The sequence below is a fragment of the Plasmodium falciparum genome (assembly GCF_000002765.6).
Source record: "Plasmodium falciparum 3D7 genome assembly, chromosome: 6".
NCBI lineage: Eukaryota > Apicomplexa > Aconoidasida > Haemosporida > Plasmodiidae > Plasmodium > Plasmodium falciparum.
In genome coordinates this window covers 515,001-527,500 of record NC_004327.3, presented here as the reverse complement: position 1 = coordinate 527,500, position 12,500 = coordinate 515,001, and the positions used below count along the sequence as shown (strand labels likewise).

The window sequence follows — 12,500 nt, the reverse complement described above, 5'->3', positions numbered from 1 at the left end:
ATATATATTTATTTATTTATATTTATATATTTGATTATTTATCAGATCTAGAACTTTTGTGCAATGAACAAATTTTCCTTTTTTTTAAAAGCAAAATTATAAATATGATATAATATATATATTATAAACATTATAAACATTATAAACATTATTTTTTTATGTACACATTTTTACCACCCACATGTGGTGTGAAAAAAAAAAAAAAATAAATAAAAAAAAAAAAAAAATATATATATATATATAAACATTTTTATATATATACCCATTTTTTTATATATACCCATTTTTTTATATATACCCATTTTTATATATATACCCCTTTTTATATATATACCCATTTTTATATATATTATATTGTTTAATTTAAATAAGGTGTGTGTACACCCCAAATTGCTATTCAGATATACAAATAATTTATCAATTTTATTACGCATAATTATTTCAGATAAATTTTTTTTTTTTTTTAAAGTATGATAAAATTAAGTAAGAAGTATTGTTTAGGGATATCCTTTGTATTATATATTTTGTTGTCTGTTTGTGAAGGGCATAAAAATTTAACATGTGACTTTAACGATGTATACAAATTAGAATTTCATCCTAATCAACAAACAAGTGTTACTAAATTATGTAATTTAACTCCTAATGTATTAGAAAAGGTAACTATAAAATGTGGTTCAGATAAATTAAATTATAATTTATATCCTCCAACTTGTTTTGAAGAGGTATATGCATCTAGGAATATGATGCATTTAAAAAAAATAAAAGAGTTTGTAATCGGATCATCAATGTTTATGAGACGTAGTTTAACACCAAATAAAATTAACGAAGTTTCTTTCAGAATTCCACCTAATATGATGCCTGAAAAACCTATATATTGTTTTTGTGAAAATAAAAAAACAATAACTATTAATGGTTCCAATGGAAATCCTTCAAGTAAAAAAGATATAATAAATAGAGGAATAGTTGAAATTATTATACCTTCATTAAATGAAAAAGTTAAAGGATGTGATTTTACAACAAGCGAATCTACAATTTTCTCAAAAGGATATAGTATTAATGAAATATCTAATAAATCATCAAATAACCAACAAGATATTGTATGTACAGTTAAGGCACATGCTAATGATTTAATCGGATTTAAATGTCCAAGCAATTATTCTGTTGAACCACATGATTGTTTTGTTAGTGCATTCAATTTAAGTGGGAAAAATGAAAACCTAGAAAATAAACTTAAATTAACAAATATAATTATGGATCATTATAATAATACTTTCTATTCAAGATTACCAAGTTTAATTTCTGATAATTGGAAATTCTTTTGTGTATGTTCAAAAGATAATGAAAAAAAATTAGTCTTTACCGTAGAAGCAAGCATTTCATCAAGTAATACTAAACTTGCTTCAAGAGATAATACATACCAAGATTATATATCCAACTCTTCTTTCTTAACCCTTTCATCATATTGTGCCTTCATCACTTTTATTATCACATCATTCTTATCATTCATCTTATAAATATTCAAACAAAAAAAAAAAAAAAAAAAAAAAAACAAAAAAAAACAAGCAAAATATAATATATTCAAAATATTACACAAAATTATACATATATATATGGACTTTGAAACAACTCAATTTTTTTTCATAAGAATGATATTATATATATATATATATATATATATATATATATATATATATATATTTTACATATATATGTTATTTTTTTTTTTTTAGGTTTAATTTCATAGTTTTAATAGCAGATAAAAAAAAAAAAAAAAAGGAAAGGATAAGAAAAGAAAGGAATTTTTTTTTTTTTTGTATATATTTTTAATTTTTAATTTTTTGTTTTAGTACTGAATAATTTTAAAAGAACCATTATTTTTTAATTAATATCAAATCTTATGAATATAAGCACATATTATATATATATATATATATATATATGTAATATATGTATACTGTTTTAAGATATTAAAATTTTTAGAAATAAAAACAGTTATAATATTATATTAACATTATAATAATTTCATATGTTACTACAAAATTATTATAAATATCCTTGTAAAATTCATTGTTGTTCTATATATAATATTCTTTATACCATAACATGTAAAGAGAAAAATTCTCAATGGATTATATAATCATCTAAAAAAAAAAAAAAAAAAAAAAAAAAAAAAAAAAATACAGTAAATATATTATATATATATATATATATAATATGATTATAAAAATATATCCCAAAAAATATTTTCAAAATGTCGAAAATGAAAAATTGATTTCTATATATACTTTTAAATATTTGAAAACAATTTTGTAAATAATTATTATATTATATCATATCATATTATATCATATCATATCATATCATATTATGCTTATTTTTTATTTTCTTTTAAAAAATGCTGTGTGAGAAATGTAACGAAAAAAATGTTTGTATGATGAGACCATCTAATAAAGAAAAATTATGCAAAGAATGTTTTATAGAAAGCTTTGAAGAAGATGTTCATGATACAATTTTAAAGAAAAGAATGTTTGAAGATAATGATAAAATTTGTATAGCCGTTTCAGGCGGAAAAGATTCAAGTGTACTTGCTCATGTACTTGTTAACTTAAAAAAAAAATATAATTACAATTGGGAATTATTTTTACTTGCCATTGATGAAGGGATTAAAGGTTATCGTGACGATTCTTTAAAAGTTGTTTATAAATTAGAAAAATTATATAATTTACCATTAAAAATATTGAAATTTGAAAATCTTTTTTCGTATACAATGGATGATGTTGTAAAATTTATAGGAAAAAAAAATAATTGTACAGTCTGTGGAGTCTTCAGAAGACAATCATTCGAAAAAGGAGCCTTATTATTTAATGCAACAAAACTTGTTACAGGACATAATGCTGATGATTTGGCGGAAACCATTTTAATGAACATGTGCAGAGGTGATATTGACAAGCTAGCGAAAAATATAAATGATCTGAGTAATGCAGATCATATGAACAAAAAATATAATTGTACAGGTGATAGCCAAAATGGAATAAAAAATTTAGAAAATGTACAAAATGGACCTGAACAAGTAAGGCAAAAAAAATATAAAAATTATGAGAATGTTGATAATAATGATAATAATGATAATAATGATAATTATGATAATAATGATAATTATGATGATATTATATTAAATGATATTATGAGTGAGAGGTTAAATGAAAAATGTAGTTGTATAAATAATAATTTGAATAATGATGGGGGAAAGAAAAATAAGGAAATGCAGAAATGTGAACAAGATTACGAGGAAAAATATAATAATGATAATAATAATAATAATGATAATAATAATGATAATAATAATGATAATAATAATGATAATAATAATAATAATAATAATGATAATAATAATAATAATAATAATAATAATAGTAATAATAATAATAATAATAATTCTTTTTTTTTACCAAGATTAAAGCCTTTAATGTGGTGTTATGAAAAAGAAATTGTTTTGTATGCCTTTCATTTAAAATTAGATTATTTCAGTACAGAATGTACTTATTCTCCGAATTCATTTCGTGGGAATTTGAGATGTTTTATCAAAGACATTGAATTGATTAATGCACAGTTTATTTTAAACATTATTCATTCAGCTGAATTTTTTTATTTTAATTCTATAAATCAAAAAACGTTAAATGTATGTATAAAATGTGGTGCGTATACTTCGAATAAGATATGTAAAGCTTGTTTAATAATTGATGGTTTAAATAATTATACGGATAATTCTTTTCTATACTCTAATAAAAAAAAAGCCAAGAAAAAAATATCTATACATTTTGATAATAAGAAAGTTGAAGGATAAAGAAATGTATAGGATGTGTTTAAAATATAAACCATATTAAAAAAAAAAAAAAAAAAATTAAAATAAAATAAAATAAAATAACACGCGATGTTTTATGGTTCAGTGTTGAAATTGTTTTATTCTCTATATTTTTTTTTTGTAGCAATATAATATAAAATATATATATATATATATATATTTAATTGTTTCATTTTTTTATTATTATCACTTTATATTTTTTTTTTATTTTTTTGTACCTTTTCCTTAATTTTTTTTAATGTACATACATATAAACCTTTTAGCTTTTATAAAATTTGAGATGAATATATTTATTTTAAATGACGGCACTTAATATTTGTAGATAAATTAGTATGTGTATATAACAAATGTGTACATATAATTTTTTAATATATATTGCTTTTTTTTCTTTAGGATATATGTCATATTTATAAAAGGAAAATTAATTTATTCATTTTAAAATTGTAATATATATATATATATATATATATATATATATATATATGCATATATATACATTGTCCTTATTTTATTTGTTTTCGTATAAGAATTAATATTGATAAAATTATGTTAATCAGAATATGTTTTGTAGATATCTCTGTTGAAAAGAATTATTTAAAAAAGTTTTTTGTTATTCTTAATAAATGACTATTAATTGTTTTATATCATGTTGGCATAATTTTGTTTCTTAATATAATTAATCATTATAAATAAATATATATATATATATATATATATATATATATATATATATGTTTTTTTTTTTTTTTTTGTTTTTTATTATATGTGTGTCTTTCTCACATTTGTATAAAAAGTAAACTTTTTATTGTTAATTATTTAATTAAAATAATATATATGTTCACATATATATATATATATATATATATATATATATATATATATATATATATATATTATATGTTTCATAATTTGACTGTTGTCATTTATCTTTCAGTTTAATTTTTTAATTTTTTTTTTTTTTTTTTTTTTTGAGATGGGACAAAGAAATGAGGGGGAGAATATCATTGAGAATATTTATGAATCATCTTTGAAGAAAGTAGGAGAAAGAATAGAGAAAGGAAAATTAATATTAAGAGCAGAAAAAGAAAATGAAATAAATTTTAAAGATATGGAAGGATATATAAAAAATCATATGAATGAAATGACAAAACTTGTAAAGGATGCAAAATTTATAAAATCTTCAACTAGTTATAATTTGAAAAATTTTTATAATTCATTTGTTAAATGTAAGGAATTGTTAGAGCAACTATCAACAAATAATATAAACACAAGAATTGATGATATTTTTAGTAATATAATTATAGAAATAAATAATAAATGTAAGCCAGTTGTATTATAATTTTTTTTTTTTTTTTTTTTTTTTGGAGCTGAACTATATTTACAAACTTGAGAAAAAAAAAAAAAAAAAAAAAAAAAAAAAAAAAAAAAAAAACATATATATATATGTGTATGTATATGTATATGTATATATGTATATGTGTTTATTTATTAAATAACTTATTTTTTTAAAAAAGTCAAATTTACTAAAAAAAAATTTAAATAAAATAAATTAAATTAATTATGTATATAAATGGAGACAAAAAAAATAATAGATATATTTTTATATGTTACTTGTATATGGTGTTTTACTTCTTACCCTTGCTCATTTATTTCTTTTGTTTATTTATTTCTTTTGTTTGTTTAATTGAACCAAACATTACTTATTTGTACATATGTTTATACACATCAAGTATGTATCTCCTCTTCGATGTATCCTTTCTAAAATTTTTTCGAGGTTCCATTGCTGGGTATTTTTGTTTGTGATGGATAAAATTGGTCGTAATCATATTTGTATTAAGAATAAGTTTATGTAAATGTTCATTAGCTAATTGAAATGCTTTATGTATAATTTTATTTTCTTGTTCATTTATATTTTCCTTAAAATAAGTTTGAATAGATTTATTTGTAGGTATATCTTTATTTTGTATATAATTATGAATACCAAAACATAAGTTCATATAATTATAATCTTTTAAATGATTTATTATATTTGCATGTAAAATATTATAAAAATCGCTACCTAACTTTTCATGAATTTTGACATATGTTTTTATTTTATATTTTCCTATAGGTCTATATATATCAGGAATAATTATACATACATTTTTTTTTATAACATTATTATAATTTATATAATTTAATATATTCTTTATTCTTATACCATTTATATCAAAAATAGAGGTAATTGGTTGTATTAATATAATATTATTTTGTTCGCTTATATATGAATTAATATAACTTATTTTAATCCATTCATCAAAATAATTTTTTTTTTTAAAATACTCTAAAAACATTCGACTTATATCTCCTTTCTTTTGTTGTCCTATAAAACTATTTATTATATCGTTACCAAGACTTATTAGTATATTCATCTTTTTATTACATAGGGCATAATATTTTATATACGAAAAAAATATATATCCATGTGCATAAAAAAAAAAAATATATATATATATATATATATATATATAATAATTTATATATAATAAACTTCAAGAATTTAGACATATAAAGATTCCCAAGGAAGTTAGTATGAACCCCATAAGGGAATTTAAAGTTAATCGTTTTTTAAAAATTACAAGTTCAGTAATATATGTAAAAAAAAAGGAACAGGTGTTACATAGTGGCATAACTAAGGATATATCATATTTACTTAATAAATAATAATAAAATAAAGAACCTATTTGATTTAATATATAGGGTACTATAATATAATAATTTGTAAATATTGAAAGAATATTTTCTTTATTTATATTTTTATCATTTGATTTATAAGTACATCCTTTTTTCATAAAAGCGTTAGTACATCCCCATAATATTCCTATTATGAGGTATAAAAAAAAGTACATCTTTCAGGGGCTCTAATCCAAAAGCAGTTAATAAAAAAAACAAAATAGAAGAATTAATAAAATAAAAAATAATATAATGTGAAAAAAATATAATGTGAAAAAAATATTATGTGAAAAAAATATAATGTGAAATAATATAATGTCAAAAAATATAATGTCAAAAAATATAATGTGAAATAATATAATGTGAAATAATATAATGTGAAATAATATGTGAATTAATATAATATGAATTAATAAAATATGAATTAAAAAAATATGAATTAATAAAATATGAAATATAATAAAATTTATATTTACTTATATTTATTCATATTATCATGTACTTATATATATTGTCATTAATTCCTTTTTTTATTTTTTATTTTTTATTTAAAATTATCCTAGTAAATATAAAAAAAAAAAAAAAAAATAGCTGTGGGAATTATTTTTACAGATATGTAAAATTAATGCGTAAATATATCATTTTTTGAAAACGGGAAATGTGTATTTTTTTTTTTCTTTTTTAATTACATTTAAAAAATAATACACATATATAACATATATATATAAATATATATATATTTATTTATTTATTTATTCATATTTATATTTTTATTTTTTATTTTTTTTATTTTTTATTATTTCTTTTAATTTTTTTTCTAGGAAATATTTAAAAAAAAAAAAAATTATTTTTCAAAGAATATATTTTTTGTAAAAATTCCAAGAAAAAAAATAGATTTAAAATAATTGTCTTTGCAACACTTTTAAAAATAAAAAATAAAACATATATATATATATTATACATTGTATCCATTCCGTTTTATAAAATAGAGGGAGGTCTGTATTTTTCTCTATTTTTTTATTTTATTTTTATGTGTGAATATATATATATATATATATATTAATTGTTTCAAAATTAAAATATAATAAAATAAAAAAAGGTTTATGTATGTAACGTTTCATTTAACCACATTAAAAAAAAACACACATATATTATATATATATATATATATGTGCACTGGACATATTTTTATTTAAAGAAACTATTATTATGTATCAAAAGTATGGCATTATATATACACATATATATGTATTTATATATATATATATATATATATACATTTGTATGTTTAATTTTTTTTTTTTTTTTTTTTTTTTTTTATTGTATTTATATTACCAATTTGTGAACTTTTTATTATACATTATTATTTAAAAAGAAAATGTTGTTAGATTTATCAAATAATAAATTGAAAAGTTTAGAGGACTGTGATATTATCTTAGAAAAGTTGATTGAGTTAAATTTGGATTACCCAAGTATAACTTATTTAAACGTTTCTCATAATAATATAAAATCGATAAAAGGATTAAGAGCTTTTGAAAATTTAAGAGTTTTGAATATATCGCATAATGAAGTGATATCATTAGATGATGACTATATTCCATGTTGTACGGAAAAAATTATAGCTGACCATAATTTATTAACAGATATATGTTTTAAGGGAATTGAAAAGGTAGAGGAAGAATATGATGAAGACATTTGTGAGGAAAATAATTCGTATGAAAAATGTAATAACGAGAATGTATATAAAGGTAATGATAATGATAATGATGACATAAATTGTAATAATAATTTTTATTGTGATGAAGATGATAATATTTTGTGTGGGAAGGATATTATAAAAAATAAGACAAAGAATTATAAAAAGAATAATTATCACAATGAACAGGAGAAGAGGAATCAACATAATAATAATCATGAGAAGAAAAAAGTTACAAGAAATAGATCTATATATGACTCTTTTAATAGTAATATATTAAATGAGAAGAATATGTACACAAATAAGAACTTACCCTTAAATAAATTAATTTATCTTGATGTTAGTTATAATAATATAAAAAAATTAACAACATTTGAAAAATATTTACATATAATAAATAAAAATAAAAGAGAAAAAAATGATTCATGTTCTGATGACGCTTATATGAATAATTTCATTTCTAATAAAACAGAACAAGATGTTATGATTTTATTTTTTAATTCTTTAGAGACTTTACATTTAAGAGGTAACCAATTAACTAATCTCAAAGGTCTAAGCGTTTTCAAAAATTTAAAAGTTCTTGATTTACGTTCCAATTTTATTAATCATCCTGTACAATTATTTTATATTTTAGATAATAAAAACTGGCTTAAGAAATATCAGAAAAATAAAATGGAAAGGAAAGATACAAATTATTATTCTTATTTTGTTTATATCTTAAAAAAATATAAAAACTTTAAGAACCTACAGAATCTATTTCTTCAAGGAAATAATAAAGTTCTCAAACCAAAATATTTATTTATGAGTGTATATAATGTTTTGAAAAATATTAACGTTAAGAGGAAGTTAAGCACTGATGTTATTACGGATAACCTCTCCTTAGACGTATCCAAAAAAAAAAAAAAGAAAAATAATTTTGTGCACAATGGGGAGTCGGACGATGAACGAAATGAAGCTGGAAGGTATGTGGATTGTGAGGGGGAAAATAAAAAGTACGATGAAGTAGAGGAGGGGGAAGAATATGAAGATGAAAATGAAGATGAAAATGAAGGAGAAGATGAAGGAGAAGATGAAGGAGAAGATGAAGGAGAAGATGAAGGAGAAGATGAAGGAGAAGACGAAGAAGAAGACGAAGAAGAAGACGAAGAAGAAGACGAAGAAGAAGACGACGATTTTATAAATTACGTTGAGGAAGAGAATTATAGTTTGAACCCAAAGAATAAGAAAAAAGGAACCGAATTAAATGACCGTTTGGAAGAAAAGGAAATATTGGATGAAAAAATAAAAAAGGACAAAGTGGATGATCATAATATTAACGAATATAAGGAAAATATAAAAAATTGTCCTAACGATAGAGATGAAGAAGAATCATTTTACGAAGATGATAGTTCGAATGAATATACTTATATAATGGAAAAAATGGGGAAATCATTTAACAAGATTAATAAATTGGAAAACAATAAAAATACAAATAATTATTTAAGTGACATAACATATGAAGAAAAAGAAGTTTATGATGATACTTCTCAAGACAATGGTGAATCGAATATAAATAGGTCATCGAAATGTTCTCCTCTATATAGCGAAGATGATACAGAAATTGAAAGTAACGAGGAAGAAGAATATGCATTGATAAGGAAAAGGAATAATAAAGAAAATGAAGAAGAAGGATATGATGGTGATGATAACAATAAGGATGGTGATGATAACAATAATGATGGTGATGATAATAATGATGGTGATGATAACAATAATGATGGTGATGATAACAATAATGATGGTGATGATAAAAATTATTATGGTGATGATAAAAATTATTATGGTGATGATAATAATCATTATGGTGATGATAATAATCATTATGGTGATGATAATAATCATTATGGTGAAGAAAAAAAAGTTAAAGAGAAAGATAAAAGTTTATTCATAAAAGACACATTTAATAATAAAAATTTATATTCTTGTAAAACTAGGGAAAAAAAATTTTTATATTCAATAAATGAAGATGAAGATGAAAAAAAAATCGATGATCTGATTAAACATATTAGTTATAATGTAAGCAGGAATTCTTCAAATATTATGTCGTCTCAAAATTCATGGAAAAAAAACCAAGAATGTATAAAATTGAAAAGTTGTGATAATAATAAAAGAGAATTTGTCTGGGATAATAACCAAACAGAAGAAAATCAGGTTCAAAATAAAAATAGAGAAAGAGATAATATTAAGAAGAAAATTTTGAATACTAAAGAAAAGAATTATATATCTGAAGAATCAAATGTGTCTTATGTAGAAAAGGCAAATAATTGTAAAAAAAATATTTATAAATATATAAAAAGTAATGATAACATAAACAAATCTCTTGTGAAGGAAAAAAAAAAAAACATTTTTCCATCATGTGAAAGACATAACGAAGAATACTTGAATGAAAAAATAAATAATAGGAATACAAATAATAATATAAATATTAATCATGAAAATAATAATATATTAAATACAAAAGAACGTTGTTCTTATACAAAACATTGTCATAAGAATGATACAGAGAATAATAAAATAAAGAAAAATAAAATGGAGATTACAATAAATTCATTACATAAAACGTATAAACAAAAGGAAGGAAGAAATATTTGCTTTCCATCTGTTTTTAAGGAAAATAAAAAGACTAATGATGTACTTAAAGAAATATTGTACAAAAATAGAGACATGGATAAGTCAACTCTAACCAACTTTTCCTCTATGGAGGAGAGTGATATGTTTGATAGCGACTGTGAAGAAATCATGCTTACATCGAATAGTGACCTTATAAATATTAATAAGGAAAATATGAATAAGGAAAAGATTAATAAAGAAAATGTGAATAAGGAAAAGATTAATAAGGAAAAGATTAATAAGGAAAAGATTAATAAGGAAAAGATTAATAAAGAAAATATGAATAAAGAAAATATGAATAAAGAAAATATGAATAAAGAAAATATTCATATGGATGATTATAATATACATAATTGTAATATAAAAGAATTATCCAATTTTTCTGATAAAAATAAAAATCATTCAAGTTCAAAACAAAAGGGAAACTCAAACCCTCTTACAATTAATTATGGAAAAGAAGACAAATACAATATGGATGATCATAAAAAAATGATAGGGACTATAGAAAAAATGATCGAATATAAGAACAGTAAAGAAAAAGGTATTATCGATGATGGTGATATTTGTATATCTAAGCAGGAGAATGCACAAGGTATATTTAATGAAAAAAGGAATAAGGAGCAACTAAATAAGCAAGGCACAAATGGAAGCATGAATGGAGGAACAAATGGAAGCAGGGATGGAGGAACAAATGGAGGAACAAATGGAAACATGAATGGAAATAAAGACAAATATCAAATGGAAGATTCTCTATACAATGATGAGGAAAAAAAAGAAGTGTGCAATATTTTAAATATTTCTTATAGAAAGAATAAGACTAATTATTGTGATGACAACAATTTAAAGACAGAGAAATGTAATATCCAAAGGAATGTTAAAAACGAAATGAATATAAGCTATAGTAACCAAGATATTTGTATATACAAAATTGAGGAAGGGAAAGAAAATGTAACATATAAATGTAATAATAAAAATAAGTTACCAATGTCGAACCCACAAAATAGAAAGTTATATCATGCTTGTTCATCTTTTAAATCAGAATCTACAGATGTAACAGAAAGAACAATGAATATGGATAAGAAGTTAATAATAAAAAAAAATATTTTAAATAACGATTCTTTAAATATAAATAATATGAAAAATATAAAGGACTTAATAATTTCAAAGAATATGATGAATATACAACAAGCTTATCCTATACATATTCAAAATAATAAGGAAACAAAAAACTGGAATAAAAAAGAAGAACATGATCATAATATGTCTTCTATCATAAAGGATACTTTGTTAGTAGAAAAAAAAAAAGTACCTAAAAATGAAGATATTAATGATTATATAAATGAAAAAAAAAATCAAAGTATTATAAAGAGAAATGATTTATCACAAAATAATCATAAAGGTACATGTATAAAAAATGTACAAGATGTGAATATATTAAAAGATACAGAAAAATATAATGACAAAAATAGTATGCTATGTAATAATTTGGCTTTATATTTAAAAGATGCTTGTTTAAATTTGGGTAAAGAAAAACAATACACTAATAATTTATTAGAACAAAAAAAAAAGTTAGAAAATGAA

At 20.5% G+C, this 12,500-nt stretch overlaps 6 protein-coding genes across 6 annotated transcripts in view; 4 read left to right on the top strand and 2 right to left on the bottom strand.

Annotated features, from left to right (window-relative positions):
* Positions 1 to 470: 470 nt before the first annotated feature.
* Positions 471 to 1,514, top strand: PF3D7_0612700 (6-cysteine protein P12; the record flags this gene model as incomplete). The annotated part of the gene is made up of 1 exon (XM_961021.1): positions 471 to 1,514. One exon carries the CDS (start codon positions 471 to 473, stop codon positions 1,512 to 1,514), a length of 1,044 nt encoding a protein of 347 aa, XP_966114.1.
* An 881-nt stretch (positions 1,515 to 2,395) lies between these two features.
* PF3D7_0612600 (cytoplasmic tRNA 2-thiolation protein 1, putative) lies at positions 2,396 to 3,844 on the top strand (the record flags this gene model as incomplete). The annotated part of the gene is made up of 1 exon (XM_961020.1): positions 2,396 to 3,844. One exon carries the CDS (start codon positions 2,396 to 2,398, stop codon positions 3,842 to 3,844), a length of 1,449 nt encoding a protein of 482 aa, XP_966113.1.
* Positions 3,845 to 4,835: 991 nt separating this feature from the next.
* On the top strand, positions 4,836 to 5,201 carry PF3D7_0612500 (conserved Plasmodium protein, unknown function; the record flags this gene model as incomplete). The annotated part of the gene is made up of 1 exon (XM_961019.2): positions 4,836 to 5,201. The coding sequence occupies one exon, from the start codon at positions 4,836 to 4,838 to the stop codon at positions 5,199 to 5,201; it is 366 nt and encodes a 121-aa protein (XP_966112.2).
* Positions 5,202 to 5,562: 361 nt separating this feature from the next.
* PF3D7_0612400 (conserved Plasmodium protein, unknown function) lies at positions 5,563 to 6,273 on the bottom strand (the record flags this gene model as incomplete). Its single annotated transcript, XM_002808678.1, has 1 exon — positions 5,563 to 6,273. The coding sequence occupies one exon, from the start codon at positions 6,271 to 6,273 to the stop codon at positions 5,563 to 5,565; it is 711 nt and encodes a 236-aa protein (XP_002808724.1).
* A 120-nt stretch (positions 6,274 to 6,393) lies between these two features.
* PF3D7_0612300 (transmembrane protein 234, putative) lies at positions 6,394 to 6,750 on the bottom strand (the record flags this gene model as incomplete). Its single annotated transcript, XM_961018.2, has 1 exon — positions 6,394 to 6,750. One exon carries the CDS (start codon positions 6,748 to 6,750, stop codon positions 6,394 to 6,396), a length of 357 nt encoding a protein of 118 aa, XP_966111.2.
* A 1,202-nt stretch (positions 6,751 to 7,952) lies between these two features.
* Positions 7,953 to 12,500, top strand: part of PF3D7_0612200 (leucine-rich repeat protein) — a gene marked incomplete at both ends in the record, with an annotated part of 6,577 nt that continues 2,029 nt past the window's right edge. Inside the window, one exon of the mRNA XM_961017.1 lies at positions 7,953 to 12,500. This exon is cut by the window's right edge and continues 207 nt beyond it. Coding sequence (XP_966110.1) covers positions 7,953 to 12,500 — 4,548 coding nt within the window.